Genomic DNA, 27,973 nt, shown 5'->3' with positions numbered 1-27,973 from the left:
AAAGGTGGTTTCACAAATAAGTGGAAAGGCAAATCTTCCTCCGTGTGCAATTAAATGAAAAAGGATAGACTGATTGTCCATGTGCAGGTTGCAGTTATGAATCCTACCATAAACATTTTATATAAAAGAAAATACAGTATAAAATGGCTAGGATTTATCATCTATGCACTGCTTTTTATAGAGTGGCTTTCATTAGCAACTTGCAAAGTCTTAAGTAAGTGACAGTACATCCATCGAGTTTGTCACTTGGTTTGTCACAGCAGTTTTACGACAGTGTAATAAACGCATTGATTTATGAGCCACACCACCACAAACCTGGTGTAACACACTGGTTCTAGACAACTGATTTATTGGTTACTTGGCATAATTTAACCTATAGGACATTGTTTTCTATGTTGCATTTGGGTTCCTAGAGGACACCGTGCCTGAATCAAAGAAAGTTTCTGCACAAGAGATGGCACGACTGGGTTGGGGCTGCTGAGAACAGAGAGTCCTGACCTGCTTCTGACCTTAGAACCATAAAAGGATGAAAATGCTCACTGCAAACTCTGTATCCACATGGGAATTCGAACTGTCTCAGAGTTAGTATTCAGCTACAGTGTTGGGGATAGGTTCATCCCTATTATTGATGGTTAAGACAAAAACAACAATTATACATATTATAATGGTACAAAAGTTGCACAAGTTGATTCATTTGGTTTGCTTAGTGAAATCCATACCACAGAATCAAATAGTCTTCACCTGGTCTTTCTACTTTGATACTTGCTCTGTTGACATAAGTTGCAAACCAACCAGTCTATATTAAGGAAAGCATATTTGTATAACTTTTTTCTTTTGGCAGCTGGGGGATTGTTTGTAGATTAATACTGTTCTGTAACTGAAGATGCTGTCTTCATGTGACTCTAATATTTAATTGTCACTGACTGTGATATCACAGCTCAGAAATCTTTCTGGTAAAGAAATGTAAGCTTAAAGTATATGCAGTTTAATCATCCAGTAAACTCCTGTGTCAATTATTCTGGAGTTCCTGAAGAAGTTATTCTGAAAACCACAGGGTGAGAAATTTAGTTAAAATTAATGCAATATATTAAGGATTCAGCCATCTGCTAGAAAGCACCAACTCTGGTAAAATACAACTATAAGGCATGGTGGTGATACTAGTGCAGGTTGGCTGGTGTTTAAAGGTTTTGTGAGTCTGAGATGTTTCTGTTACTCATATGTGGTGAAATATGCACATAACTAATGTAGAATCTAATATGATTCACCAAGGCAGGGGAGGGGGAGTATATCTTCCTCTCACACAATCACCACACTATCCTGCCCACTTTCCTCATCAAGAAGTTTGATGTTTTTACTAATTATGGCCCTCATTCAGCAAAGCACTTAGTCTTGTGTTTGACTTTAAGCATGTGCTTAATTCTCATTGACAAATCGGATTTAGAGACATGCTTGAAGTGAATCAGGTGCTTAATAAGGTTGGACTGGGGCTTAAAGTTAAGTAGAGTCTAAGTGTTTTTCTGTGTCTGGGCCTATTTTATCTGTAAATACTATATTGGAGGGGTGAGCGTATTTCCTTGTGCTTGTTAAAAATCCCACACGCACCAGTGGCACTGTATAAATAATGGAGCAGGTGTTGTTATTCTAATTCAGCACTCATACTTTCGATACTTTTCTGAAGTTGTTAATTAAGATAGATATCTAAAACAAATATTCTTGACTCTTTCCTAATGTCACTAAGATCATATTAATCCTCTTAATTATTTCTCTCCTGAAGGAGTTTATTAGGGGATGATCCAACGTCAAGTTAACAACTTATTTTTCTTTCCACGGTTCTAACATGTTTAATACCTGATTTTTCCACGCTACAGTCCTCATCTTTTAAAAATTGAAAACCTGGGTCAGATATTGCTCTAATTTATTATATCATCATGACATAGATAGATTGCTCTCACCTTCAGTATTGTGCTCCATTACGATCACCCCTATCCCATAAAAGATAGAGGAAATTCAGTGAAGATGTTTGGAAACATAGAGATGGTTCCAAATGAGGAGAGGTGAAAAAGATTACCTTTATATAGTTTAGAAATAAATAAGAGGTGACAAGATAAAAGGACCTAAAATAACTCTAGATGTCTGTGAACTCCTATTTACTCCATCTCTTCATGCAAACAAAGTCACAAAATAAAATTAGTAGCCAACACATTTTAATATGATCAAAGGAAATGCATTTTTAAACACAGAATGACCCTGCAAAACTCAACTGATTCAACTATTATTGAGGCAAAGAGCTTAATGGAGGGGCAGAATGCCTTCCCTTTTCCTTTCTTGCTCCTTAGCTTAGTCATTTTTCTGCTGGTCTATAATAGCAATACATTACTATTGTGCTGGCCAGCATGTTTGCAGCAAAACCAACGCTCTGTCCATTCCCTGATCACTCGCTTAGGAGAGCAGTGGGTGAACAGCAACCCCCATCTTTCTGCTCACCTAGACCCAAGGTCTGGCGAGTGTAAGATGAAAGGAGGACTTACACCCTTATGCAGGTGTATAGCCCAAGAGACAGTTAACCCCTTTGGTGAATAAGCTGCTGGTGATCTGGGTCTGCAGTAATGTAATAGTAAAGCTACATTGAGATTGCAGTATCTTTGATAATAGATCATTGCTAGAGCAATCAAATTATATACACTCTAAAATATTAGTGCTTTTGTCAGATAACCTCAATCTGTCTTGTTCATAGAGATTTCCTCACAACATTAATTACAAAAATATAAATAAACAAATTAACATTGACGAGTTGCTGAGCTTGATCAACTTGAAACTTAATCATCAACGTTATCTAATGATTTAATTGCTTTGCTACCGAGACAGATTGTTAATCTTTGTATGTACTAACAATTTTCCCAGTTATTAAAAATTACAAAAAATAAGTCTGATTGCTGGAGGTATTGAAGGCAGTTTGTGGTTTTGGGGTGTGCTTTTGGTTACAGAGGATGGGGCACCTCAAAACTCCAAAACTCACTTATTTTGCCCACCAAAAAAGGCAAATTAATGCTTAGTCATTTCGTTTTGTATATACAAATAAGCTCATCACTTCCATGGTGGTAAAGTAGCTTGAGTCATAGCCTGAGATTGGAATCTATTCTTCTAGAGAGTTCTTCCTTGAGGGGGTCGTCCTGAGCCGAGGCTCAGAGTAAAGGTCTGGTTTGCTCCCAATAGCTGTGGAGACAGACAATAAGCCACTGTGAAAAATGATATGGAGTGTCCCAGAATGAAAATTTACAGATAAGACAGAACTTTCCCTTTCTCGGGAATACAGAAAATGATGAATTTTATAGCTATGAGCATCAAAGAACTGGGCTACTTTAAACCTACTTTATAGGAATGCTTTCAAATGAGGGTATGTAGCAGATGTGAAATATTGCACATCTATGGATCCATCAATAATGCAAGTACTGTTGCCTGTTTTACATAAATATTTAGGTATGCAAAGTGCAAGAACCATGCAGACATCTATGCTCAGTCTTTCATCCCCCTTGACACACATGGGACAAACATTCCAAAATGATAGTGCAAGAAGTTTTAGCATAAATGGTGGCTCTTTTGGTAACTTCAGTTTAATAATTTAGCTTTTGTGATGTAAATAAATTTGATGATAGTAAGATAATAAGTTTGTGTGACGCAGAGATGAACCTGTGTTATAATTGAGGGATACCTCGATAAAGAGGACAGTTGAAAGTGCATTTCTTAGGGTACAAGAGGTTTGTTAATAGAACGGTATTTGCTGAGATAGGGCAGAAACAAGATCTGCAGTTTCTCTGTTCCCAGTAGCTGTTCTCCCTTGGACTCCCCTGGAATCTCATCACTTAAAAGGCCCATTCACTGTTCCTGTCTCAGCCCTTGGGCTTTTTATCTGGGAAACCCCTTACTTCAAGGTTGCTTACCTAGCATTGGTCTGGTCATTAACTCTTGTTTGCACAGCTAGTCTGCAAAACAAAAGAACCTCAGAAAGATTTCACAGGGGATGGGACAGAAGAGAGTGGTTTAAACTACATAATCCCCTTAATGACTGCCAGATGTGTACTGCATATTTAATTTTAACTCTTTACATGAGCGTTTCATCCCATGTGCTTATACATCAGTGACCTATACCCGGTATGATATTAGTACCTATTAGTATAACATTATACTGTATTATTTTAATTATTGTAATGAGTCCAATGTAATACACTGTGACAACATCATCTTTTGAGGAATATAGACCTGGAGGTATATTACAGTACAGAAATGGGTAAATTGGTTTGTATAAAAAGATAACCAACCCAAATCTTCATCCAAATGGTAGACTAATGGTCCTGTGGCTAAGGCACTGGCCTGAGAATCAGGAGATCTGGTTTCAGTTCTCAGCTGCCCTGTAGACTACCAATGTGACCAAAGGGAAGTCATTAATTTCTCAGAGCTGAATTCATCCCTGGTGTAATTTCACTGTAGTCACCATCTCAACAGGAACTCATTACCCTTTCTGCCTCAGTACTAGAGCGAGTTGAAATTTTTTATTAGAATGATTTTTCCAACCCAACGTGCCCTTTTTGAAAAACTGAAATTTTTTTGTGAGAACATTTCAGTTTTGACTTAAAATTTTGATGTTTCTATTGGGAAAATCTAAGTGATGGAGGCTTGTGTCACTTTTATTTTTCTACAAATGAAACTGCCAAAATCTTTCCCAGAAGGTTGAGCATCTAACTTTCTGACCTCTCGGCCTTCCCCCAGCAATGGGGACAGAGAGGCAAAAGGCAGCCAGGAGACCAAAGCATCCCGTTTTGTTTCTCCCAAAAGGGAATTATTGTAGAAAACCCTTCCTGTGAAAAGTTTTGCAATTGTGGATGTTTCAGATCAGTTTAAGATGATTTTTTTCAAAAGCTTGAAATATTTCATAGGAATGGATTTCCATTTTCCAGCCAGGTGTACTCAGAACCCCATCTATAAAATGTGGATATTTCCCTTCCTTGCCAAGTGGTTGTGAGGATAAACGTTTAATGTTTGTGAGGTGCTCAGTTGGGCTCCCAAATCATTTTTGAAAATGGGCCTTAGCCTTCTAGGTCATTCAGCATTTTCAAAAACTTTACCCCAAAGCTTTTTTCAACATTCAAAACATTTTCAGTAACTTTTATTCTTCGTTTCCCCACAACCTGGTATTGTCTGAATGTGGAAAGATGCGTCTGTCTTGAGCTATGTTCTTTTCATAGCATTTCTGGTGTGGATGTTTATCTGAACCTTTTCATATTCACCCATCATTATTTTATACTGCGGAATGCAGTAATGCTGGGTTCTCTAGGGGTCTGGGTCAACAAGTAAATAGTGCCTCTGTTTATATTTTCTATGTAAAATGCTCAGAAAAAGGTGTGAGGTACTTTACTTTTTGAAATGCAGCTTTCACCCAATAAAAGGGAGTACATTAAGAAATTAAAAATGAAAGTAGTTTTGATTTATCACTGATACCCATCTTCCTATGGTAAATTACTTATCCCCTTCCTGTTAGCAGTCAATCAAAGCTAGACTCGACAAGTACATAAGGTATCAATTTTGTAAACTCAGTTCTGGCAGAATGTTATAAGAAGGAGAACCAAATTCCAGACAGCCTTCTTTTTTCACAAAAAAATAGCAATTGCAGAAAATCCATAAAATCAAGGAAGTTATGGTTTTGAGCCCTGACAGTCTTATTTTAGCAAAGTGTTACACTACCTTGCATCTGGTTTCTGCAAATGCAAAGGTCAGGGTTTGTCTGTTGTGAGAGAAATAGCATATATGAGAATACAGACTTAGTACAAACTTTACTTATTTCTGTTTCAAATGGAATTCATATTAATAACCTGTCAAGTAACTTTCTGCTTTTCACTGGAGAGCTACTAAAGGGCCAGGTTATTATTACCTTTTACCCAGTTAGCTTGTAACTGTCAATTCCCCATTTCCCTTGTTTGCAAAGGAAAGGGGAAACAGCTGTCATATGATATCTAAATTTATTTCAAGAAATGCTGAAGAGGACACAGTATGAATGGTTCCTTTCTTGTGTTAGATAATTGGTTATTTTTATGGTCCTTCTTAAGGCACCTGCTGGGTGGTGTGCCATATGTCACCCACGGCCATTTACCCCAGGGGGTTAGGGTAGGGTAATTTCCTCACAACTTGCCTTTAATAGGTAGCAGATTTAAAATGAATAGGCAGCAGATTTAAAACAAACAGAAGGAAGTACTACTTCACACGACGCACAGTCAACCTGTGGAACTCCTTGCCAGATGATGTGAAGGCAAAGACTATAACAGGATTCAAAAAAGAACTAGATAAGTTCATGGAGGATGGGTCCATCAATGGCTATTAGCCAGGATGGACAGGGATGGTGTCCCTAGCCTCTGATTGCCAGAAGCTGGAAATGGGCAAGAGGGAATGAATCACTTAATGATTACCTGTTCTATTCCTTCGCTCTGGGGCACCTGGCACTGCCCACTGTCGGAAGACAGGATACTGGGCTAGATGGACCTCTACTCTGACCCAGTATGGCCGTTCTTATGCCTTGTGTTTTTCCAGTTCTTGATATTTTTGAGGTTCGCATTGCATATCGTTGTAAAATGGATTTTAAGAAGACTACTTGGTCTAAGCAAGATTTTCCAAACTGATATTCAGTTCAAAGCTTGTTCACGACAGTATAGTTGGACCAGGCTGTCTGTATCCAGGTCACAATGCCTGCCTAAGAGCCCCAAATGAGGTGCTATAAGGTGAAGCAAGCTAGAATTATCAACCAAAAAGATGAAGGTAAAAGTGGAAGACCTTGCATTTTGGGTCAGCAAGCCAGCTCAAGAAGCTAAACATTTCCTTACTCTGAGACTGATCAACTCTGAGGAAGAAAGTCATGATGCCAACAGGCTAAGTACCCATGACTTGTCTCCCTGTATCTAAAGAAGCTTACAAGCATATAGCATTGTGACAGCAATGTCATCATCTGGTGCTTGACTGCAGTTACAGCTTCCACTCCACGTGAGTGGAACGACTATGAGAACTAGAGAGTTCAGAGCCCTTTGTATCTTACATATCTTGTTTATCCATTTTCTGTTTTTGTCTTTTGTTTTCATTAATTGAGGGACCTCCCAGCTTTTTATTATTTTAGGGTGTGAATGTGTGGTTATGTGCATGAATGTGTGTGTAACCACCCATAAAGACCACATGGGGAGGTATGAAAGAATAATCTTCTACGTTTAAGTAGCCCTAATATTTTGCCTGAAAATCATTGCATATATGTGTTCCTAGTTCTGTAAAAGCATCCAGAGAAATTAAATTTTCAGCAATATAATGTGAGAGCTGTGAAACTTTTGCTTAGTAGAAAGTTTGATTAAAGTCTGCATTTGTGTTAGTGAGGAGTAAATGGATTGTTCGTCATACATAATAGCGGTGTTTCCCAAACTTGGGACGCCACTTGTTCAGGGAAAGCCCCTGGCGGGCCGGGCCAGTTTGTTTACCTGCCGCGTCTGCAGGTCCGGCCAATTGCGGCTCCCACTGGCCGCAGTTCGCTGCTCCAGGCCAATGGGTGCTGCTGGAAGCGGCGCGGGCCGAGGGACGTATTGGCCGCAGCTTCCCGCAGCTCCCATTGGCGTGGAGCAGCGAACCGTAGCCAGTGGGAGCCACGAGCGGCCAGACCTGTGGACGCGGCAGGTAAACAAACCGGCCCGGACCGCCAGGGGCTTTCCCTGCACAAGCGGCGGCCCCCGTTTGGGAAACACTGATAATAGAGATATCTGAGAAGAAAGTTTCAATTGACTTTTGATGTTGTGATTTACATGTAAACAATAATTTGGTTTCTGTATTAAAATATTCACCCAGCTGTGTTTTGATTACACTGCCAAAGGAAAAATCCTTCACTTGGAGTTTAGAAATAAACGGACAGCCCCCTCTTTAGATGTTCTGGTTTAAATATGTATTAATTTCATGATTTAACTAAACTGATTATTGAATTCCAATATTGGTGCTGATTTGTCTATTTACACTTATTTTGACCTCAATTTCTTACTGTATTGTTTAACACTTAATTAGTGTAGTAATATTTTAGTACTTAGTGATATATTTAGCCTTAGTGATGTATTTATCAGCTTTAATCAAATTTATTTTAAAAGGACATCGAGTCATATTTCTTTCAGTAAGCAGCCCAGGTCAGAACCATGGAGAATCTTTGGGCACCAGCTGATCCACCTAGCAGCCTAATATCCTCTTTCTAAATTAACCCTTTTGTTCTCACACTGAACAGTAATTTGCAATTTGTTTGGGCTTTCTTGTTTTGTATTTCTTATGTAGCAAAACCTCACTGGGTCCAGATTATAAAAGATATTGAAGCTGCAGTGGAGGATAGTTTATACTGGGAATGTAGGGCAAGTGGGAAGCCCAAACCATCCTACAGATGGACAAAGAATGGAAACACTCTAGCATTAGAGGTAAAGTGGTTTTTTTTTTCTTTGTTTGTTTGACTTTTTTTAAGTAAAGTCATATGAAATTAAGATCCCTACATATTAACTGCTAAGAGTTCATTGAGGTCCATGGAACTAACCAGTCCAATAGGGTGCCCAACTTTCTAATTTATGAAAACTGGACACTGAGCGCCGGAACCTCCCCCACCCCCTGCTCCGCCTTTCCCCAAGGCCCCAACCCTTGTTCCACCTCTCTCCACCACCCTCCCCCTCCAGCTGAGCAGGGCTCTAGGAGTGGAGGGGTGACTGGGGCAGGACATTGAAGAGAGAGCTAAGCTCCAGGGGTGAGTAACTGGGGCAAGACAGGGAGGGAGAGCCGCACTCTGGGGGCGGGGAGGGTGACTGGAGCCGGGCGCGAGAGGGAGAGGTGCGCTCCCAGGGTGCGGGAAGAGACTGGGGCAGGGTGGGGGAGTCATGCTCCGCGAACAGAGGGGTGAGTGGGACAGGGTGGGGGAGGGGTAGCCACGCTCTGGAGGTGGAGGGGTACTTCATGGACTCCAAATTATTGTAAATTGATGAAGTTAGAGCAAGTGATTACAGACTTTCAGTGATGCCAACTCACACGATTTTATCATAAGTCCCATGATATTTGGTCCGTTTCTTAAAGCGCAGCTCTTGGAGGCAAATGATTGGGTGAGAATCTCAGCTTTTTAGTAAGTTTCTAATCTTCATGATTATAGAGAAAAATCTCAGGCCTTTAGGACTCAAACTAATAAAAAAGAGCCTAAAATTATTTATTTTTGTAAAAAACAAAAAACAAAAATACATGATTTGGGGGGGCCTAACTCATAATTTCTGAGTACTTGCCATTGGCAGTAGGGCACTTTGCTAGTCAGAATCACAAGTGACAAAGTTAAGATCCATACCTGGATTTCCTTAGTGTGGGGAGGATTTGGTGTCTGATTCAGGCCTTTTTCTCCTTAGATGGCACCATAAAGCTCTATTTGTCTCACGCAAGCCATCATTGCATCATTCCCAAAGTATGGAGTTCACCCCTGTGCAGAGAGCATATCCCCTACATAAATCCCGCTTAGGGCCTCATAATGGGACTTACGCAAACTCTCTGCACATCGATGAATTCCACCCCTTTTATTTATTTCCTGTAAAACTTAGTGTACATTAAAGGTGTTTTTCTTAATATCCAGGGAAGGATCCAAACTGAAGGTGGTACACTTATAATAACAAATCTAAATCTGACAGATTCTGGCATATACCAGTGCATAGCTGAAAACAAACATGGAATGATATATTCCAGTGCAGAGCTCAGGGTTGTAGGTAAGATTAATTTTCCTTTCTACTGGGGGGCGGGGGGGAGATAACTTTTTGCCGTTACTGCTGCAGCTAGTAACATGCACATGATCTCAAAGTTTTAACCCACTCAGATGCTTTCAACAAAATAAACATTTGTATTACAGCAGATAACTTCTTATCCACAGTTCTGAGGAGTTTACCCACCTAGTTCGAAAGGATTTGCTGGAAATAGCCACCATATTTACAGCCCAATCATTCACTGCTTTAACCCGAGGACACAGAGATAAATTATTAATTAGGGGGAGAGCAGAGACAAAGGCTTGGATGCAAACCCAAAGATTAAAACTAATCACACAATCTGGAAGCCGCATTGGCTCAGCACATTAGTCAGTAGCACTGACCTTCTGCATCCTGACTCCACTATTCCCAAGAGAGAAATGTCATTTCAAAGCAATAAGCTGGTTGTATGTGCTACTTTCCTTGATCGTCGGGATAAGGGTCTGTTATGTTATGGTTCAGGTGATCTGTGCTCATTTTAAAAACAAATGACAATCACTTACTAGAATGAAACCTTGAAGTTGCAAAGTGTCATGTGAATTCAAATGCTTTCATGCTTTTTACTTTTAAGGTGAGGGAGAGTGATTTGGAAAATTAATTGGAATGAGGCCTATGTAAAACAAACTAGTTCCCTTCCAGTGATAAGGTTCAGATTCAATCGCTGAACCATTAACCCAGCCTCGTCTTCCTAAAAATTGGATTTCCATTCAAAGTTCAGTGATTGGCATTCTTCTCTGTCATGCCCATTTGTTGAACTGTTAATACGGAATATACTTCTAGAGTCCAAGCGGTTTCATAATCCTGAGGCCCAGACCAGTGATCTGACACAAGACGAGGAGTCAGGAAATTCTCTGAGTTCTAATACAGGTCCTGGTGCTGAGTCCAAGTGATCGTGGGAAAATCCCTTCAGGCCAGATTCATCAAAGCTCTTGAGCATATACTTAAACTTATGCATGTGCTTAAACACGACCAACTTCAGTAGGACTTAACCATATGTTTAAATCCCAGTCAAGTCAGTGGGACCTTAAACCCACGCTTAAACCTCAGCGTGTGCTTAAGTGCTTTGCAGAATCAAGGCCTTAACTTTTGTGTCCCAGTACCTCAAGTTGTAAAAAGGAGAAATAATATTTCCCATACAGGAGTACTGTTTGAGTTAACTACTGTACTTAATTAATATTTGTAAATACACTTAGAAGCTGAGAAGTGCCATATAAATGCTCAGTACTAGCATCATTAATATAATGTCAATCAGTTTTATTTCACTGTTAACATTCCCTCTGTTTTAGCTTCTGCTCCAGATTTCTCCAAGAACCCAATGAAGAAACTGATTCAGGTTCAGATAGGAAGCACAGTAAATTTTGAGTGCAAGCCAAAAGCTTCCCCTAAGGCAATTTGCTCCTGGAAGAAGGGAGGCGAGCTGCTACAGGAAAATGAAAGGTATTATAATTGTTTTAATCTTATTAAAAGATTATTTGTTTATAACCTGCAAATTCCTTTTTAAGGACAGCTATATAATGGTATGACTTTCAAATCCAAATAGTAACTGGGCAAAATCTTATCTAATATCTGTCTAGATTTTAATAATTGAAAATAACAATATCTAGCTTTTATATAGCCTTTATACCGTGTGTATTGCCATTCTATCTGAGAATGTTCTGCTCTGAGATACAAGCATACAGCATTCATTGAAGTCAGTGGGCCAGCTTCTGCTTTCTGGTTCACAGGAGTAATGGAGAGCGGACTTTGGCCCAGGGCAGTGGCACCTTGGCAAATCTATGTGAGACTTGGAAATATACTGCAATTACAAAACCTGTAATATAACATGCAAATACTTGTACTTGCAAAATCCTTTAGACAAAATCCTTCACAAGTGGAGGGTAAAAAAGAGGTTTGGGGTAAGAAATGTAAAGTAGTGCTACAGTGAGAATTTGGCTCAGAAACAAAAAACAGAATAGGAATAAATGGTCCATTTTCATCATAGCAAAAGGTTAACAGTGGGGTGGTCTGGGGTCCTGCACTTAAGACAGCTGTTGTTTAATGTATTTAATGTATTTAATGTTCTTTAATGTATTTATTAATAATCTGGAAAAGGGAGTGACCAGTATGGTTCAAATTTACAGATGACACAAAATTAGTCAGGTTAGTCCATTGTACTCCAGAGGGAGCTAATAACGCCAGGCAGTTGGGTTGAACAGTAGCAGATGAAAATCACTGTTAAGTAATGCAGGCTAATATACATTGGAACAGAAAACTCAAATTGCTCATACACAATGTTGTGTTGTAAATTTTAACTATAACCACGTAGAGAAAAGATGGGGACATCACTGTTTACAGCTCAATGAAAAAAATCTGCTCAGTGTGCACCATCAATCAATCAAAAAAAAAAAAACCAGCCCACAGAATTATGATGTGTAAAGAATGGGATAGAAAATATTATAATGTTGTTACATAAACTGATGATGTTCCCTTACCTTGAATACTGTGTTCGGTTCTGATCACCTTTTCATAAAAATATACCACAGAAATAGAAGTGGATGAGAGATGGCTGATGAAAATGATTAGAAGCATGGAAAGGCTTTCATATGAGCAGAGACTGAAAAGATTAGGACTGCTTGATTTAGAGAAGAGCTAAATAAAATGGGTCAGAATAGAAGTATATGATGTAATGAATGGTGAGCAGAGGATTATCAGGCACTTGTGTATACCCTTTCTCATAATATTATGAAATAGAATAGCAACAAATGGAAAACTAATAAAAGGAAATACTTTACTAACGTAGCACATGACAAGCCTGTGGAGGTCCCTGCCACAGAATATCATTGAGATCTAGCAGATTTCAAATAAAAATTAGGGGTGTGATTTTTCAGATGCGATTAACATTGACCTAACTCTGCTCCCCTCGAAGTCCACAGTAATTTGCTTCAAGGGGGACAGAGTAAGGCCAATGCTAAATGCTTTGAAAAATCCCACTGTAGTATAAATGTCTAATGAGAACATCCATAGTTGCCTTTTTTTTTTATCCTATCTAATGTATAAAGAATGTGAACCCTCATGCTTTTGGCTATAAGCCAACTAATGAATGGAGTTTCTGTGGGGGCAAGTAATTCCATAATGTCCTTATGGCATCCTTTTCACAAGCAACTGGCACTGGTCATGGTTGAGGGTGGGATACTGGACTGGATGCAGCACTGGTCTGATCCAGTGTAGCAGTTCTTATGTAAACGTCCCCGTTTCCTGAAGACAGAATTTAGCCTTAATTGGGAGTTATATTTGACTCAGTGGTAGTGGTCCAGTCTGTCCGTCATACTGTGGGGGAGACAGAGCCCTCACCTCTGTTTGCCCTTTCAATCCTTCGGTGGGTGTGGAGAGAATTGAAATATATTTTTGGAATTTTAAGTTTTCAAGGTCTCTCACCACTCCCATGCCATCCCTGCTGAATGAATAATTAAAGAAGCAGCATTTTTTCAGTGTGTGACAAGTGGCTCTGCCTGCTACATTCAGGCGTAACCTAGTCAAGAGCCACCAGTCTGGAAGCAACAGACACTCTTGTAAATACTTGATATCTAACTAGTTTAGCAGGATGGACTGAAATATTCCAGAGACCAGATACATTTCCTGGGCAAACGATCTTCCTGCCTTACATATTTCAGCCTCTCCTGTTAAAACTGAATATTGCATGCTTTAATTGGGCTCCCACAGCACTGAGATACTAAAAATTGTCCATGCATGTGCTGAATTCCATATGCACATAATCTGCATTTTAAAAAGAAAATCTGAAAAAATGTACACAGCTGTTTTACATATATAAATTAGTACATGGGCTTAAATTTACCACTGACATAAGTGATTGAAACTTTGCCCAATTATAACAGCACTGAATATGGCCTGGTGTTCTCAAAGTGCTGTGCAGTATAGATGCTGTGAAAAATGGAACAAAAGCATGTCCAAAACAATGAGAAAAGTCAATGTGCCCCCTTGTACAAGATTATACAGACACCAAATGATTAACAATAAGCAGAGTCAGCTAAGTAACTAAATGTGGGGCAGAGGGAGGGAGTTTTTATACTTTCTTGTTGATAGCTTGTGGTTCATTTATACTTTGTTAAGAAAATAGACCGCTTCCTACAATAGTTAAATAAAGACCCCACCTAAGAACAGGTATTGAAAAATTGTCAAATCAGTTTGCATTTGCCAGATCTTGTATGTGTTCAGTTAAAAATCGCACACGCTCAGTGGTTCAGTTCCACTGACTCAGAGTACAGGAGAATACAGCTCTTTCTACCCTGGAAGAGTAGTAGCAGAGGTACATTTGCTTTGTGTTTCTTAAGCCTTGGGGGAGCACTGCTGTCCTCCGCATTCTCCCTTACACTTTACCATTTGCATGGAGCAGGTGCCCCAAGATGTGATCACAGGCAGGAAGAAAACCTTTGTGGGACACTGAGTGACAAGCAGAAAGAATCCTGAGGATGGCTGAGAGCCATGAAAAAGGGTGGGCTGCAGAATGTGTTTGTTGTAACATTCTGGCATCAACCGTCTTCTATCAAGTGAGAGAGGGGATGTGACTCTAGGTGGAGGTGCACTTGAGAGGCCGGAGATGAGCATAGGGAAGCTGTGCTGACTGCTTTGATTTGATGGTGTGGTTCAGAATGCTGATTCTAATTTCTTCTACATATGCTTCCATGGAACCTTGTTACTGTGTTAGATTTTGCAGAGCTTGACTTGCTGCTGGCAAGGTATTCTAGTTCAGGAGACAATCACTTGGTCTTATTCCCGTAAAACATTGCTAGTACTGTCACTTTTTTGTTGTGAAATTAATTAAATATTTTTAAATGCAGAAAATTGGACAAGGTGTTTCATAGATATTTTGTGGACGTGGCTCAGAGATGTTACCTTTATTATTTGTTACATACATCAAACTAGAGATGGACCAGAACCAAAACCCCAACACCCCTGAACTTTGAAGAGTCAGCAGCTTTTTGGTCTGTGCAATTCTCACTCCTCTCTTCACATCAAACACTATTCTTATTTGTGGTCAAGTCTAATGCTGACAAGTATAGGAGTATGGCATGATGTTGGGCACACACCCTTACACAGCTTCATACAGCCCCATAAATTTGCTTAGCTGGCTGCAGACCCACCTGGGATCATCAACTCCTTTCAAACCAGTCTCTTTCCTTGTTGCTTCTGCTTTCCACATGCAATTTCCCATCATCTTGAAATGTCACAACATCTCATTGTCCTGTGAGTTTGTAACCTAGTACCTCAATATCCACCAAAATTTGTGAGATCCCCTTCATAATTTGGTGTATTTCAACTATTGCATGTTTTCTATACCTCCTTCTTGCTCATTTTTGTAAAGCACAGCTTTGCATGCAGAAACTCAGGGCCTGATGCTGTTCTTGTGAGAAAAAGTCCCATTGATTTTATTGGGGGGAAAAGACCAGGTCTATATTGAACATACAAATGTCCCATCACCAACAAATATATTGTGTACAAAGTACTACCTGATAGATTTATGCACCTACTTGAAAACTAGAGTGACCAAATGTCCTGATGTTATAGGGACAGTCCCAATGTTTGGGTCTTTTTCTTATATAGGTTCCTATTACCCCCCACCCCCTTTCCAATTTTTCACACTTGCTGTCTGGTCACCCTACTTGAAAACGCAAATCATGACTCTTAGATGTGAAAACTGAGTTCAGTTGTTTTTAAAATGTGGCCCAGAGTATCTACAGCTTTATTTTCGATAACATGCTATAAATGACTTACAGAATAAATGTAAAAAGCAACAGAGGGTCCTGTGGCACCTTTGAGACTAACAGAAGTATAAGAATAAATGTAAAAACAAGCCAATAACCCTGGATTAATCTAATGAACTTGCCTTCAGAGTAGAGTGGAATTGTGAATCTTTGCAGGAGACACTCTAGTTCATTACTGTCTCCTGTGAATAATTGCAATTCATGAATCTATTGCAATTCATGAAAGGTTTGTCACTATATACAAATCGCAATTCAGGAAAGGTTTGCAATTAGTGGAACTTTTTTTCATTCACTCTCTTCAAATGAAGAAGTCTTTATTAAAGCAAACAAGCAAAAAATATGATGCTAATATCCGGTCTAGATTCTGCTCTTTGCCAAGCTGGTGAACATAGGGGAGGCAGGCAGGACAAGCCAACCTGGATTTTGGGCCCAGGTCTAGTGCAGAGTGCAGCCCTTGTTCTTCAAATACTCTCTACTAGGTGCATGTTGGGAGGGGAAAGAGAAGGCAGGAAGTAGGCAGAACTTTAGCTGTGTCCCCTGTCCATATCCCCCTGCTGGCCAAATTAGTTGGCAAGGTGCAAGCTGGTAAGTAGGCTGCATACTTCCCAGGGACGCAGTAAATTATTTTCCCTTCCTGAAGCTGCCTGGGGGGCAGAGGAGAGGACAACTCTGCACTACCCCCCTACATGATGCTGAGTGTAAAGTCTCATTATAACCCCATATTGGTAAAGAAGGCAACCAATCTTTCCACCCTCATCAGTTGACTAGAACCTTACCCATATTAATTTCAGTGGGTCTTCTTGTGGAAAGGGGGCCGCTCAGCTTGAGTGCAGGTGGCAGAACCTTGCCTGATGTTAAACATACATTGGACTAAATTCTATTCTGTTACACTTGGGTAAATCTGGAGTGACACGATTAGAGTGAATACGTTTTAATAAAGTTTATACTTGAATAATTAAAAAATACGGTGATACTGTTTCAAAGTGTTCTCAGAATTTTGTTGTTTAATAATTTATATTTGTTTGGATGTTGTAGCCACATTCCTTCTAAACATGTACGATTTTCACTTTGATGTCATTGTTGCTTATATTTTTTGAATATTTTTGAATATTTGTTGCTGCATTTTCAGCTCATGGGAGATTTGGAGAACAACTCATAGGTTTAATTAAAAGAGCTAAAAATGTCTTGGAGAAAAAGCGTACAATTTAAAAATGAATTCATATCTTCTGTACTGAAAAACCACTCAAAACGGGTGGAAAAAATAAATGCTTGTGAGCCCCTAAAAAGGTGTCACTTTTTAGAGTGACTTGAATAAGGAATGCAGGGGCTTGGAGTGCTGGATTGGGAAAAGTGTTAAAGGGACAGGGGTCTGCATGGAAAATGCATCAGGATGGGATGGGAAGAGTTAAATGACTTGAGTCATTGAAGCTGGTGTTATTATCAGAGTATAGAGGTTAGTAGAGAGATAGGTGGAGGCAAAGCTTTGAAGGATATTGAAGGCAAGTTTGAGCGGTTCCAAATGGATCCAGTGCTTAAGGGGGATCCCGGAGTGGGATCAGAAGAGGAGTGTGATACCTAGTAGTGATCCTCGCATATAGCTGTAGTTAATCATTTAAACCTTATGCTCCTTCCCCTTTTTAAAGCGAATTTTTCCTCTGCAGTAAATTTTGTAATCCTTTTAAGGGTTACACAATGAGTTACACAATGGGCATAAAAATTTTGATCTTGTTCTCATTTAAGTCAATAGCAAGACTCCTATTGACATCAGTGGTGCAGAATCAGGCCCTAGGAAAGGAGGAGTCTGGTTGATTTTGTGGTTATCTGGCATAACAGCACAGGTCAGTTCGTATTCCCCATTGCAGCCATCATTGGGCCCCAGCCTGCTATGGGGAGCCAAGAGCTAGTTAATCTGTTATTTGCCAATCATCTCATGTTACAAGCAATGTTGCCAATTTGTGTGATTTTTATCGCAAGTCTTCTGATGTGTGGTGTTAACTGGAGAAGTTGGAAGCTCCAGATCATTTGGTGGCACTTTGTACAAATAGTGCAATTTGACTTCAGTTGGGTCTTCCAGTGAGAACTCCTGCAGTGCGTGACAAAATCACCTTAATCTATAAATTTAGTATTGGGCAACTTTGGTTACAAGGCCTGCAAAGACTTCTTTAGAGAGAGTTTTATCAGCTGGTCAGTCATAAAGCAATAGATTTGGCCACTTTGATTCAAAGTTAAACATAGTTACAAATAAAAAGTCTGGCTCTTCTTTTGGTTGCATTGGAGCCACTTCAACTGACGATGGCAGATCAGTGGTTTATCCACAGTGGAACTGCTTCAACAGGAGAGACTGGGGGAGCCCCACATCAGAATATCCCATAACCAAGTGGTTAGAGCACTAATCTGAGAGATAGCTGGTCCTTGTTTAAATCCCTTCTCCCCCTCAGGGGGCGGGAGGACTTGAACTGCGGGCTTCTACATCACAATTATCTGAAACAGCAGTCTAAAACTTATGAGGGAAGTCCTCTCCTCTGCTTCCCCCTGCCTTCTTGCAAAAAACCCATTGGGTGCCTAACTCCAAAGAAGGTTCACAGCTGAGAATCGCTAACAGAGGTAGGTGATTCCCCTCAGCCTGGAGTTAGGCATCCATCCCCATGAGAGGGGCTGGGCCTAGCATGCACCCCTCTCGTTGGCATCTCCCATTGGCTAGGTTAGGTGGCTTCCCGCTTAGTATGCTGGCGTTTGTCAATTGCAATCTAAGGAGCCTCTCTCTCTCCCCATACATTGTATAGGGAGTCTAAGTCCCTAACTGAGGCTTTGTGAATCACATTGAGTTCCTGTGGTTTTCTGGGTGCCTAAACCTTAGGCCTTGTGACGCTAAGCACCACGAAGCCAACGTTTCTTTGTGAATCTAAGTATAAGAGAACAGTAGTGCAAATTATTTTCACCCATCAGTCTTCCAAATGAAACAGACAGAGCATAATGCTGGTGGAGATGCCATGGAGTAAGAAACCGTCTTCGTATGTTATTGATTCATCCCCAGATGAATGTCTTCTACTCAGATGTTAGAAAACTCATGCAAGTTACTCCAGGTTTACACTCTTTCTTTCCACCCATCCCACACTCCACCGCCCCCTCCCCCCCGGAAATCTAATTATTATGGAACATATCCTGAATTGTTGAATTTTTAAACGGATAAATAACCGTTTAGAATGTTACTGACTGCTGCCAATAAATGGCTACAAAAAATTCTCCCCTCTTAAGAAATGTAGTCAATCAGAATAAAAAAAGAGAAATGGATTGATTTACTGTCTCTGTTAGATTAGCAACTGAACTATCTGGGAAGCAGTGACTCTGAAAAAGATTTGGGGTCATGGTGAATAATCAGCTGAACATGAGCTCCCAGTGCAATGTTGTGGCTAAAAGGTCTAATGCGATCCTCGGATATATAAACAGGAATACTGAGTAAGAATAGGGAGATTACATTTCAGAGGTATTTGACACTGATGTGACCACTAGTGGAATACTGTGTCCAGGTCTGGTGTTCCCAGATTCGTAGGATCATTCTAGAATCAGTACTACTAGCTGGTTCTAAGCCTCTGGCTTCACTGTTTATTGCAAACTTTGATTTATCTTTCGATTGGGAAAAGGTTAATATTGGTGGTTTTGAGGGGAAAAAAGAGCATAGTCATAACAGTAAACAAATCTATCTTCTTCGAGTGCTTGCTCATGTCGATTCCATTCTATGTGTGTGTGCGCACCCATGTGCGCGGTCATCATAGATTTTTGCCTTAGCGGTATCCATAGGGCCAGCTGTGGTGCCCCCTTGAGTGCCACGCTCATGCGTTGGTATATCAGGCACCACTGGCCCTACACCACCTCGGTGGTGGTTAGTCGGAGCGTCTTTCTTTGCATAGCAAGGGCTAGCGGTTTCGTCTCCTCTGACTTCAAGCGTTAGGGCCTTGTAAATAGTTTGTTAGTGTTAAGTAGTTGTTAAGTGTAGTTAGAAGTTAGAGCCCCAGCGGGGACTTCGCCTCACGCATGCCTCGGTCTCCAGGGTTTAAGCCCTGCGTGGACTGTAACAGACCTATGCCTGTAAGTGACCCCCACAGCAGCTGCCTCAAGTGATTAGGGGAATCACATGTGAAGGACAAGTGTCCTATTTGTAAAGATTTTCAACCCAGGCCTCAGAAAGAGCAGGATATTCATTTGCAGGCTCTCTTCATGGAGGCTGCCCTTCGTCCAGCTTCCGAGCCACCCCGCCAAGGCTCGCCTAGTATCTCGGCCTCAGTGTGCAGCGCACCCCCGGCACCGCTCCCCATCGCCAGTGCCCAAAAAGAAGAAAAAGAACCACGGCTCCCCAGCACTGAGCAAGAAGGGCCATGGGACATTCAGGCTGCCCGGCCACTCCAGAGCCACGTACACGTGCTTCCCCAGTTGGGGCCCTTAGCCCCTTAAAAGATCCACCGCCGATTACCGGGAGCAGTAGGGGACCGAAACTCCTGGTGGCATCGATGCCTTCCCAAGCTCCTCCAGTGCCGAGAGAGCAAAGTCCTCTGCCCGTGCCGCCGGCACCACCATAAATTCAAGGAGTCCCTCCCTCAGGGTTTTCTCCAAGAATTTAGCACCCTCGTGGAGGAAAGCACCACGGCGGCTAGGTGTTCCCTCCAAATGGCATGGGACACAGTGGACTCAGCAGCCAGGGTGGTCATGTCGGCAGTGGTTATGATGCGCAGCTCCTGCCTTCACACTGCCGCCTTTCCCAAGAGATGCAGACCTCGATTCAGGATCTCCCATTCAATGAGAATGGTCTCTTCTCCAAACAAATACATGCAAGGCTAAATGGGTTGAAGGACACTTGGGCCATCCTTCGCTTGCTGGGCATATGCCGCAATCTTCATGGAAGCCGTTCCGGCCACCCCCGCCGTCAAGGCTCATCAGGGGTCTGCTAGGAGGAGGGTTAGACGCACAAGTTTTAGTCATCACTGCCCTTCCTCCTCCCATAGAGCCTGGCCCAGTGAAGCATCCTGGAGGCCAGAAGCACTCCTTTTGAAGGTGCACTCGAGAGCGATGCCCCACTGAATTCCCCTGATCCACACTGCCCTTTCCTCGACCATTTTCGTCCCTACCGTTCGGCCTGGTTGCGGGTCACCTCAGACCACTGAGGGCTGGACGTAGTATCTTGGGGCTATTCCCTGCAATTTTAAGCCATCCCTCCCTCCCCCCGCTTTCCTGTCCCTCTTCAGGGACGCTTCTCACAAGCAACTCCTCATTCAAGAGATCGAGAACCTCTTGCGCCTTGGGGAGGTGGAGGAGGTCCCTCAGGACATGAAAGGAAAAGGGTTCTATTCCCTCTACTTCCTAATTCTGAAGGCAAAAGGGAGCTTCAGACCCATCCTGGATCTGCGTCGCCTCAACAAGTCTCTCCAAAAGTTGAAGTTTTGCATGGTCTCCCTGGCCTCCATCATCCCCTCCCTGGATCTGGGAGACTAGTACACCACCCTCAACTTAAAGAACGTTTATTTCCATATTCCCAGATCACAGACATTTCCACCATTTCATAGTGAGCAGGCACCATTTTCAATTCACAGTACTGCCCTTTGGTCTCTCATCGGCCCTCAGGGTGTTCACAAAATGTCTGGTGCCAGTGGCTGTTTACCTGAGACGCCGAGGGGTCCAGGTCTTTCCATATCTTGACGACTGGCTCATCAAGAGCAGGTCTTGGGAGCAAGTGCAGAGGAGCCTCGATCTGGTGCGTTCCACTTGCCGCGACCTGGGCCTGTTAATAAATGGGAAAAAATCCACCTTACTGCCCATCCAGTGAATAGAGTTCATTGGGGTGGTTCTCAACTCCACGCAAGCCAGAGTCTTCCTTCAGGAAGCGTGTTTTCAGGCCATGTCGGACTGATCTCCCATGTAAAGAACCACTCGCTCACCATGACTCACACATGCCTGTGGCTATTGGGCCACATAGCTGTGTGTACATATGTGGTCAGCCATGCTCAGCTCCATCTCTGGCCCCTGCAAGTGTGGCTGGCGACGGTCTACATTCCCAACAGGCATGACCTGGACTGGGTAGTCAGGGTGCCGGACCACATCGGGTCGTCCATGGATTGGTGGTTGGACCCTGGGTCAGTGTTGGAGGGAGTCCCCTTCATGACCCTGTCCCTAGCACTGACCCTGGTCTCTGATGCTTCGGACCTGGCCTGGGGAGCCGGCCTGGGGAGCCCAGCTGGGCGAGCTGAGCACCCATGGCCGCTGGTTGCAGGATGATCTGGCCCTCCACATCAACGTCATGGAGCTCAGAGCAGTTTGCCTGGTCTGCCCAGCATTCTTGTCCTGCCTGAAAGGCGAAGTGCAGGTCCTGACGGACAATACCACCACCATGTATTACATCAGGCAGGGCAGTGCCAGGTCTTCAGCGCTTTGTCAAGAAACTCTCCGCCTGTGGGATTTTTGAATGCAACATGCCGTTCATCTGATAGCCACTCACCTGCCTGGGACCAGGAATGTCCTAGAGGATCACCTCAGCAGGACTTTCTCCTCTCACCACAAGTGGTCGTTCCATCTGGAGGCGGTCAGCATAATCTTCCAGACGTGGGGGACTCCCCAGGTGGACTTGTATCAGAGGGGTAGCTGTGTTAGTTTGGATCTGTAAACAGCAACAAAGAGACCTGCGGCACCTTATAGACTAACAGATGTATTGGAGCATAAGCTTTCGTGGGTGAATACCATGAAAGCTTATGCTCCAATACATCTGTTAGTCTATAAGGTGCCGCAGGACTCTTTGTTCCAGGTGGACTTGTTCGCGTCCAGGCAGAACAGAAAATGTCACATGTTCTGTTCGATCCAGGAGTGGACAAGAGCTCCCGGTCAGATGCCTTTTTCATTCCATGGTCAGGGGCACTGATGTATGCCTTCCCGCCAGTGCCGCTGATTCACAGAGTCCTTGTGAAGATCAGGCAAGACAGGGTGAAAGTTATCCTAATAGCCCCCGCGTGGCCTCATCAGCACTGGTTCGGCACGTTGCTGAACCTTTTGGTAGCCGCCCCACTGAAGCTGCCCCTCTGGCTAGATTTGCTGTCACAGAACCATGGCAGCCAAACCTGGTGGTACTGCACTTGACAGCTTGGCTACTTCATGGCTAAGCAAAGATGAACGGGCATGCTCGGCCCATGTCTTGCAGGGTAGCAGGAAACCCTCCACCAGAGTGACTTATCTGGCCAAATGGCTGTCTCGGCTTTCCATCCTCCATGCCAAGGCAGCTCAAACATGATGGCATGGTTTTTGAAAGGTCTGGAGCATCTCTACCCACACGACCGGGATCCCATCCCCCCTGGGACCTGAATCTCGTGCCGTCGAGGCTCCATTTGAGCCACTGGCTTCTTGCTCTCTCCTGCTACTCTCCTGGAAAGTTTCATTCCTGGCCATGATAATGTCGGCCTACAGGGTGTCAGAGATCAGGACGCTTACTTCGGAGCCGCCCTATACAGTCTTCTACAAGGATAAGGTCCAGCTGTGACCGCACCCAGCATTTCTGCCCAAGGTCATTTCCCAGTTTCATACTGGCCAGGATATATACTTACGTGTCTTCTTTCCAAAGCCTCATGCGTCAGGTGAGGAGCGCAGGCTACACACCCTGGACGTCAGGAGGTAGAATAAGGCCGTGTCGTAAGTCGACGCAGTTGTTCGTTGTGGTGGCAGACAGAACGGAAGGTCGCCCAATGTCTGCTCAGAGGATTTCGTCCTTGATCACGACCTGCATCCACTACTGCTATGAGCTGGCGAAAGTGCCTTCACCGGCGATTGTGACAACGCACTCGACTAGGGCACAAGCGTCATCAGTGGCCTTCTTGGCACAGGTACCAATCCAAGAGATCTGTAGAGCTGCTACCTGGTCGTCTGTCCACACGTTTGTGTCTCATTATGTGCTTACCCAGCAAGCTCAAGACGACACTGGCTTTGGCAGAGCAGTGCTGCAAGCTGCAAGACCGTGAACTCTGAGTCTGCGTCCATTGATACTGCTTGTGAGTCACCTAGAATGGAATCAACATGAGCAAGCACTCGAAGAAGAAAAAACGGTTACCCACCTTTTTTAGTCTTAAAGGTGCCACAGGACCCTCTGTTGCTTTTTACAGATTCAGACTAACATGGCTACCCCTCTGATACTTGCCACCTTTTTCGTAATTGTTCTTCGAGATGTGTTGCTCATGTCCATTCCATTGCCTGCCCCCTTACCCCTCTGTGGAAGTTGTCAGTAAGAAGGAAATGAGACGGGTGTAGGGTTGGTGGTGTCTGATATACCGACACATAAGCGTGGCAGTCAAGGGGGCACCACAGTTGGCCCTATGGATACCACTAAGGCAAAAATCTCCAATGACCGTGCATGTGGGCGGGTGCACACACCTCGAATGGAATGGACGGGAGCAACACACCTCGAAGAACAACAGTTGTGAAAAATATGGTTAACCGTTTTTTTTCTCCAGATATTTCTAGGCTCCTCCAGACTAGAAGAAGGGGGTTAAAAACCACAACAAATAAAAGATGCTAAAAATTGTGTCTTACATTTGTGATGAAGTGGTGTCAAATTAAGGGAGATAAGATGATTGCTGATTAAAAAGTTGAATGAGTCTGATGAGGATTCATCTTGACTAGAATTTGAATTAAGTAACTTTTACTTACGTTTGGTCTATGGTTTGAAACTGTGTGTGATCTGGAAAGGTAATGTATTTGCATTTACTTACCAGGACATCAATATAAATTTAATGATGCTAGCTTTCTTGTTGAGTAATCTGGTTCAATTTAGCTGGAATTTGACTGATATATAAAAAAATCAGTGTTGACCTAGTTTCCTACTGAGTCTTTGTATTGAAGTGTTGTGTAGGGGGAAAGTAATACATTTGTGTTTATTATCATATCAATAGGGGCCTAATTTTGTTGCTTTTATGCTGAATAATCTGATAAATACAAAAAAGCAGTTGGGATGTAGCTTTGTTGTTATTTTAGTAATAAAATGTTGTGATCTGAAGAGTAACAAGCTTGTATTCACTTACTGTCTCATTATTGGGTCCTGATTTCATGCTACAGTCCTGTCTGGGAGTGAATAAACAGGGTCCCCAGTAGCAAATACTGAGGTGGGATCAGGGCTTTAATCGTGTGTGTATATGCGGGGGGAGGGTGGTGTTCTATGAATAATCAGATCTAATTTAACTTGACTTTGATGGGTAAAATATGCAGTTTTTACCTAGTTTTATAGTATGGGCCAGATTCCCTAAGCAAGCCACACTGGTCCTAGGGGAAAGGAGGGTGGACACAAAAGTGGCTTCAGCTGGTGCTGAAGTCAATAAAAAGACTCCCATCGACTTAATCTTGGGCATGGTTTATTTTTGAGCAGCCTGATGAGATAGAAATGCCCTGGCCCTAGCTGCTTTCTGCCAGGAATGCCCCCAGTGCCAGGGGCTGGACAGTCTGTTGTCAGAGCTGCTATAAGAACTCCATGCTACCCATGGATTACACAGGGGGAATCCTCAGATGGATGAATCAACAGGCTTTAGAGATGGGTTGTGTTGCCATAGCCCTGGTCAGGCTGAGGATAGGGCCCTATGTGTTGAATTCTTATATGCTGTAATGAAATTCTCATGCATGATTAGCCACCTGATTTTTATCTAATGGATACTGAGCTACTTAGGGTGTCTTGAGGAGTTGGCGATGAGCTTATATTTATTGCATTGTCCATTATTGTCCTGACCTGATTATTATTTTATTGAAACCCTTTAAATTATACCTATTGTGACATACCGGGGCACAATCCAGACTAATGAGTAGCTGTTTCACCTCTGCCCTGCAACCTGTCGTGCCCTTCACAACGCCTTGTTACTTAGCCTACAACCTGGACTGCTCACAAACAGCCTTCAGCATGTAAGTCACGCCCAGCTATGACTGACTGTGTGTATTGCAGCCAGCCAGCCACACCTTGGCTCTTGCCAGCCTGGGTTAAGCTGCAGTGACCCCAACACACTCCCAGTCCCAGATCTTCCCCAGAAATATAGGTCCTGTACTTCCCAGCCCTTTCCTGGACAATACAAATGTATTAAGTGTGTTATTCCTTTAAGGGGATTACAAAATACATCTTATTATTTTAAATAGTTATCCAGACACTTCAACTTAAACACATTGGATTCACTAAAATAATAAAACAGGTTTATGAACTGCACAGAGAGAGATTTTAAGTGAGTACAAGAAATGAGGCATAAAAGTCAGAAACGGTTACAAGAAAAATCAGGATAAAATGCTTATTGGTGCCTAACTTCACAAAGGATATTAGGTTCAAAACAGATTCCCCACCAGATGCTTTCGGCTATCTGAGGGCAGGTCTACACTTAAAATGCTGCAACAGCACAGGTGACCCTAAGCAGCTGCGCCATTGTAGCGCTTAAGTGAAGGGGCTCCTACACTGACGGGAGAGCCTCTCCCATTGGCGGAGTTACTCCACCCCTGTGAGAGGTGGTAGCTATGTCGACATGAGAAGCTCTCCCATCGACATGGCACTGTCCACAGGGGGGGTTAAGTCGATATAACTACGTTGCTCAGGGGTGTGGATTTTTCACACTCCTGAGCGACGTAGTCATACCAATATAGGTCTGTTGTGTGCCTCACTGACCAAACTCTTTGGGTTAGAACCCCTCCTCCAGAGTCTAATGCCTGCTTCCTTTTTCTTTTTGGATGCAGAGAATATGATGGGCAAGGAGAGAAAGAGGGGTGTCTTGCAGTGTCTGCCCCTTCTTCTTATAGTTCTTTCCCCCTTTTGCAAAGCGTTTCCAGGTGGGAGCAAGATGACAGGCAGTCTGTCCATGCTGTTTCTTTGCTAAGATGTAGATTTTTGCCTCAACCCCCTTTCCTGCCAAAGAATAGCCATTTAGCAGGTAATGGTCCATCAGCCTTGTTTACCCCTCTGCAGCTGCACTGCTGTAAGATCTCCTGTGTAGCTGCTCTATGCCTGCGGGAGACGAAAAGTTGTTGAGTCCAGGAACTTAGCAAGATTTAAAAATCTTGCGTGAATATCGAGAGTGATCATAATGAATTTTGGAAGCGATATTTAACCTCGTGCTTCATGGCATAAGCCAGTCTCTAACTATTGGAGATCAGGTTGACAACTAATGTTAGGGATAGATCACTAAGGGTTTCTTATACCTTTATCTGAAGCCTCTGGAGACACAATAATGGACTCATGGACTGATGCAGTGTGGTAATTCCTGTGTTCCCACCCTACCTTCCTATCTCCTGACTTATTGCCAATTTTTTCCATACAAAGCCATGCCTCAGATTGTCTAATAAAGGGCATGGGGCTAGCAGCCATGTCAGTGTATTTTCTCCTTCCTTCCCTGATACTTGGAGGAGAGATTACTAGCAACGAGCCATTTCTTCTGTATCTATGGAGGTAGGAAGAGCTGTCATTTTTTTGTTTTTGTGTAAAAAAAAAAAAAAAATCAACCCTAATATTTTAACACCTTGGGCTTGATTATCAGTGAGACCTCAAATTAGCCTCCATGTATGTACAAGTGCACACATTTTTACTGCACTCTTTCCTGTTCAGTTGCAAAGGCAGAATGTTAATGCACCAAAAGTGCATGTGTGGGTATTTGAAAATGGAATCTAGTCTCTGAAAATTAGGATTGAGTCTTTCTCTATTGTGCTGTATTGAAATATACTATAAATATGTGGAATACTAGAAAGCAGTCTCATTTTTATGTATTATAAGCTAATAAGTAGAAATCTAGGTCACTTCTTGAAAGCCAGCCTGCTGGAAAGATATTTGCTTTGTTAGAAAGTGTAGATTTCTGACTCTTCATATATATAAGTTTAGATTGTCTAGAATTACAGGGAGATGGTGGTGAAGGTTAGCAGATACTTCAGGGACAATTCTCTTCATCAGCTGAGCTGTATTTGCTGCTTTAGTAATTGAAAAAGTAAAGAGCTCGGTTTTTAATTTACCAATAAAGATTTTATTTTGACCATACAGTTTTTTAAGAATTGATTTGTTTTGTTTAATTCTGAAAAATAATGTGATTCTTAAATATATCCAGTTTTAATAAGCTTGTTCCTTCATTATTTCAGACAAGCTCGACTTGCAAATAGCTCAAAGCACTCTAAATGTCATTTGTTTTAATTAAACAATAGATTTTTTTTAACACAATGATCCAATTTTCTCTTTTGCTTGATCTAAGGCCTTGTCAACACTGGATTTTTTTGCACTGAGATATCTACATCAATGTAGCTACACTAATGCAAACCCCTTGTGCAGACGACACAGATTGTTATAGAGTCCAATAGTTCAATAAATTGCTTCTAACCATGATTGATAACATTCTAATAACACTTTCTCTTGAAGTGCTTATTACTATCTATAAAACCAAT

The 27,973-nt window shown here is 42.3% G+C and overlaps 1 protein-coding gene across 2 annotated transcripts in view; it reads left to right on the top strand.

The window, feature by feature from the left end:
* The window catches only part of CNTN3 (contactin 3), a 238,028-nt gene that overhangs the window by 173,714 nt on the left and 36,341 nt on the right, over positions 1 to 27,973 (top strand). For both annotated transcript variants that reach the window (XM_005304980.5, XM_005304982.5), the window contains exons 7-9: positions 8,332 to 8,468; positions 9,647 to 9,776; positions 11,096 to 11,246. In XM_005304980.5, the coding sequence (XP_005305037.2) occupies positions 8,332 to 8,468; positions 9,647 to 9,776; positions 11,096 to 11,246 (418 nt within the window). The remainder of the gene's footprint in view (positions 1 to 8,331; positions 8,469 to 9,646; positions 9,777 to 11,095; positions 11,247 to 27,973) is intronic.

This window comes from Chrysemys picta, chromosome 7 (genome assembly GCF_011386835.1).
Source record: "Chrysemys picta bellii isolate R12L10 chromosome 7, ASM1138683v2, whole genome shotgun sequence".
NCBI lineage: Eukaryota > Metazoa > Chordata > Testudines > Emydidae > Chrysemys > Chrysemys picta.
Note: the sequence above shows the minus strand (reverse complement) of the source record. Positions and strands in the feature narration are given on the sequence as shown.